We start from the raw sequence: 5,000 nt of genomic DNA, 5'->3' as shown, positions 1-5,000 counted from the left end.
AATCTCAGATCAACAAGGGCAACAAAAGTTAGCATAGGTAAACCATGTAACACTCGTATTTGTACATTAGCAGTTTATGATAAGCGAGTTCACGAACAGTGCATCATGCTAGATTAATTAAGTGACAGTGCTCGAAACAATTATGAGAGAGCTAAACTATAACAAACACATAATGACAAGGTAGGCTACAAAGTCAAACTCACGTGTACATGGACGCACACAACTTCAACAAAGTGCAACGTTCAATTATGTGAAAATATGCCCGAAGTTAACTGCTACTCCATCTAAATATGCCGTGAAGCGATATCAAAACATTATCACATGACCAACGCAATTACCAAATATGGTCATTTACCGAAACATGGTCTGTCTGGGCAATTTAACAAACAATTACTATGGCCAACGACAGGTACTGAGCAACGACATGGTACAAGCATTCGATTTAGACAGCGTCTTTCCTCAGTAGAAGGAAAACATTCCGTAATGTTTTAGCTAGACCTCAGATAATATGAACGTGTTCACCGTTCAAATTCATTATTTGTCATGAAGTTGCGTTCAGTTCATCGTTCTCATAAAAATGAACGTGTTCAATGAACGCGTTCTTTTGAACGCGTTCATGCACAACACTGGGAACCCCACACTAACACACTTCTGAGGAACCACACGGAACCCCACACTAACACTAATACACTTCTGAGGAACCCCACACTAACACACTTCTGGGGAACCCCACACTAACACACTTCTGGGGAACCCCACACTAACACACTTCTGAGGAACCCCACACTAACACACTTCTGAGGAACCACACGGAACCCCACACTAACACTAATACACTTCTGAGGAACCACACACTAACACACTTCTGAGGAACCCCACACTAACACACTTCTGAGGAACCCCACACTAACACACTTCTGAGGAACCACACGGAACCCCACACTAACACTAATACACTTCTGAGGAACCCCACACTACACTAACACACTTCTGAGGAACCCCACACTAACACACTTCTGAGGAACCCCACACTAACACACTTCTGAGGAACCACACGGAACCCCACACTAACACTAATACACTTCTGAGGAACCCCACACTACACTAACACACTTCTGAGGAACCCCACACTAACACACTTCTGAGGAACCCCACACTAACACACTTCTGAGGAACCACACGGAACCCCACACTAACACTAATACACTTCTGAGGAACCCCACACTAACACACTTCTGAGGAACCCCACACTAACACACTTCTGGGGAACCTCACACTAACACACTTCTGAGGAACACCACACTAACACACTTCTGAGGAACCCCACACTAACACAGTCAGACTCACTCGTGAGGAACTCCACAGTCACCAAATGTGTTTCTGAGGATGAAAGGTATGCGTTACTGTGTTTGTTCCTGAGGTTAAAGTGTGTGTGTGTGTGTGTGTGTGTGTGTGTGTGTGTGTGTGTGTGTGTTCCTTGCAGACATTTCAGACATCCACTCGGTGGCGTCGGATCATTCCAACCGTTCCCACGAGCGTCGTCGTAGCAGCCGCTCTCGCTCCCCAGACCGCCGTTCTGAGCCCTCCGACCACTCCAGACACTCGCCACCGCAGATCAGCAACGGCAGGTATGTACACACACACACACACACACACACACAGACTCTTTTCCTCTGGAGCTTTTACTGTCTATCTCTCCTGCTGTCTCCCACCTGCATTCTACTTTTTGTCTTCTGTCCCTCTTGATGCCTGTGTCTCTCTCTCTCTCTCTCTCTCTCTCTCTCTCTCTCTCTCTCTCTCTCTCTCTCTCTCTCCGTCTCCATCTTGCACACTGTGTGTGTCTCTCTCTCTTTCTCTCTCTCTCTCTCTCTCTCTCTCTCTCTCCGTCTCCATCTTGCACACTGTGTGTCTCTCTCTCTTTCTCTCTCTCTCTTTCTTTCTTTCTCACTCCATCTGTCTCTCTCTCCATATCTTGCCCACTGTGTGTGTCTCTCTCTCTCTCTCTTTCTTTCTTTCTTTCTTTCTATCTGTTTCTCTCCATCTTTTCTCCCTCTCCACTGTCTCTCATTCTCTCCTCTCCTCTTCATGTGACATCATGTGACATCACTATATTTTGACTTTCTCAACTCCATCTTTCTCTCTCTGCGCCGTGCCTGTGTGATGCTGTGCCGTCCTGTCCTGGCCTCTAGCTGGAGGATCCTGAGGTAGAGTGGGTTTCAGTGATAGTCATGCTAGCATTAGCGGCGGTAGTGGCGGTAGCAACCCTGCTGAGGTAGAGTGGGTTTCAGTGATAGCCATGCTAGTAGGTAGTGGCGGTAGCAGCCCTGCTGAGGTAGAGTGGGTTTCAGTGATCGTCATGCTAGTAGGTAGCGGCGGTAGCGGCCCTGCTAAGGTAGAGTGGGTTTCAGTGATAGCCATGCTAGTAGGTAGTGGCGGTAGCAGCCCTGCTGAGGTCCATAATTGACTAAATGGCTGGTGTCCTACATAGATAGACACATGGCTATCTGAATCGAGGCGTGAAAGTGCCTCGCGGACGGGCCGAGGGGGAGGTGATGTAGCCGCCCTTCATCCTCCTCTGGCCGGTGTGTGTGTGTGTGTGTGTGTGTGTGTGTGTGTGTGTGTGTGTGTGCGTGTATGTCAGAGGCTGCTGGCTTTAGCAGTGTGTACTGGCTGGCCCGCTGAGCTCTAGTGCTAGATAAGGCAGCTGCCCCCTGCCTATCCCTGCCTCATGTAGCCTAGTGTTGGTGTGGGTCTGTCTGTCTGTCTCTGTCTGTCTGTCTGTCTCTGTTAATATTGGTGCGTTTGTGTTTCTTCTCATTCAGGCGTTCAGGGCCTTTCTTACACAGAATCATACCCCTGTAAGTGTGTCAATTCAGTGTGCGTGAGTGAATGTGTTTTTGGTGCTCGGAGCTGTGCGTGGTGTGTGGCCCTCAGTGATTTTAACTCCAGTGTAACCTGTAACTGGCTGTGATGCATGCAAGTGTGCAGTGTCCAATGGGAATGCTTGTGTGTCCTCACATGACCTGTTGTGATGAAGTAGCCAATGAGAGCTCGCCCTGTGTGCTACCCTGCCCAGGGAAATAGTAAGGTTGTGAGGCAGACCAGAAGCTGGTCCCACTCATGGCCTCGGAGTCTGAGCTGCATGGCTGCCATCTATGCTAGTCACTCGCTCACATTAGCTCTATGCTAGTCACTCGCTCACATTAGCTCTATGCTAGTCACTCGCTCACATTAGCTCTATGCTAGTCACTCGCTCGCATTAGCTCTACGCTAGTCACTCGCTCGCATTAGCTCTATGCAAGTCACTCGCTCACATTAGCTCTATGCTAGTCACTCGCTCACATTAGCTCTATGCTAGTCACTCGCTCACATTAGCTCTATGGTAGTCACTCGCTCACATTAGCTCTATGCTAGTCTCTCGCTCGCATTAGCTCTACGCTAGTCACATTAGACGCGTAGGGGTGACTTTCTATTTAAATAGGTCCCCGTTTCAGAGGCGTTTTGGGGCCTGCGGAGAGACCATCTCTGCAGTGGTCTGATGAGTGGAGGATGTGGTGAACTCTCAGACCCTCCTGGCCAGTGTGACCACACCAAACACACACCACACACCACCAGGAGCAGTTGAGCAGGGTGTTCTGTCTTTGTGCAAGCTTACAGTAGAATCTTTCATGGAGCAGTTTGCAGGCTAGGTCTCATAGAAGTGCAGTGTGGGGAGGGAAGGAGGGAGGGAGAGAAAGACGGAGAGAAAGAGAGAGAGAGAGAGAGAGAGAGAGAGAGAGACATATTAGGAGCAATATTAAATAAAAAGATAAAAGAATTGGAGGCCAAAAAGAAGGAAAGCGTTTTAACACTCTGACACTCCTGACCTCCCTGTGAAACGAGTCTTGTGCTGACTCTGATGCCCCACACACACACACACACACACACACACACACACACACACACACACACACACACACACACACACACACACACACACACACACACACACCCCTCTCTGCCAGTCCTGGTGGGAGGACTCAGGTAGAGCCTGCTGCACGGAGGTAAAGCCAGGAGGAGAGCAGGCCGCACCTGCACAGATCAGAGAGGTTTCCATGTGAACGACTGAGAGTAATAAACAAATAATATGAGCACTGAACACATCAGCTGGACACACACACACACACACACACACACACACACACACACACACACAAACACCTCACCTCAGTAACGTGAGGACCAAAGACATCAGCCGGTCACACACACACACCACCTCATTGACCTCTGAAGCTTCTTGTCTGCATAAAGGCATTCATCCTTACAGCAAATATCAACAGAAAGTCCTCTCCTCTTCTCTCGGACGCGGGGCATTGGGGGGGGGGGGGGGGGGGGCAGATGGTACCTGGGGGCTGTTGTCTTGCTTGCGTCCCTCTGATCAGATGAGCGGGTGCTAAATATAGAGCAGCAGAGGAGAGGAAGCACAGAAGTGACCTTCAAGTTTACAGACCCAACACAGCACAGACCCAACACCGCACAGACCCAACACAGCTCACAGCACAGACCCAACACAGCACAGACCCAACACAGCTCACAGCACAGACCCAACACAGCACAGACCCAACACAGCTCACAGCACAGACCCAACACAGCACAGACCCAACACAGCAGAGCAGCACAGACCCAACACAGCACAGACCCAACACAGCACAGCAGCACAGACCCAACACAGCAGGGCAGCACAGACCCAACACAGCACAGACCCAACACAGCAGAGCAGCACAGACCCAACACAGCACAGACCCAACACAGCAGAGCAGCACAGACCCCTCTCTGTCTCTCTGTCTCTCTGCCTCTCTGCCTTCTGTTCTCTGTGGAGTATGAAGTGAAGCTGCCTGTGATGTGTGTGTCACTCCATCATGAGTGCACAGCTAAGTGTGTGTGAGCGTGTGTGTGTAAGCGTGTGTGTGTGAGCGCGTGTGTGTGTGTGTGTGTGTGTGTGTGTGTGTGTTGTGTGTGGT

At 49.8% G+C, this 5,000-nt stretch overlaps 1 protein-coding gene across 1 annotated transcript in view; it reads left to right on the top strand.

Moving 5' to 3' along the window:
* tjp1b (tight junction protein 1b) overlaps positions 1-5,000 on the top strand; it is a 117,106-nt gene that overhangs the window by 95,809 nt on the left and 16,297 nt on the right. Inside the window, exons 10-12 of the mRNA XM_031562307.2 lie at positions 1,484-1,628; positions 2,190-2,204; positions 2,823-2,858. Of these exons, the coding sequence (XP_031418167.1) occupies positions 1,484-1,628; positions 2,190-2,204; positions 2,823-2,858 (196 nt within the window). The remainder of the gene's footprint in view (positions 1-1,483; positions 1,629-2,189; positions 2,205-2,822; positions 2,859-5,000) is intronic.

This window comes from Clupea harengus, chromosome 3 (assembly GCF_900700415.2).
Source record: "Clupea harengus chromosome 3, Ch_v2.0.2, whole genome shotgun sequence".
In the NCBI taxonomy this organism is placed as follows: Eukaryota; Metazoa; Chordata; class Actinopteri; order Clupeiformes; family Clupeidae; genus Clupea; species Clupea harengus.
The sequence above is the reverse complement of the archived record's forward strand: the minus strand, read 5'-3'. Positions and strand labels throughout refer to the sequence as shown.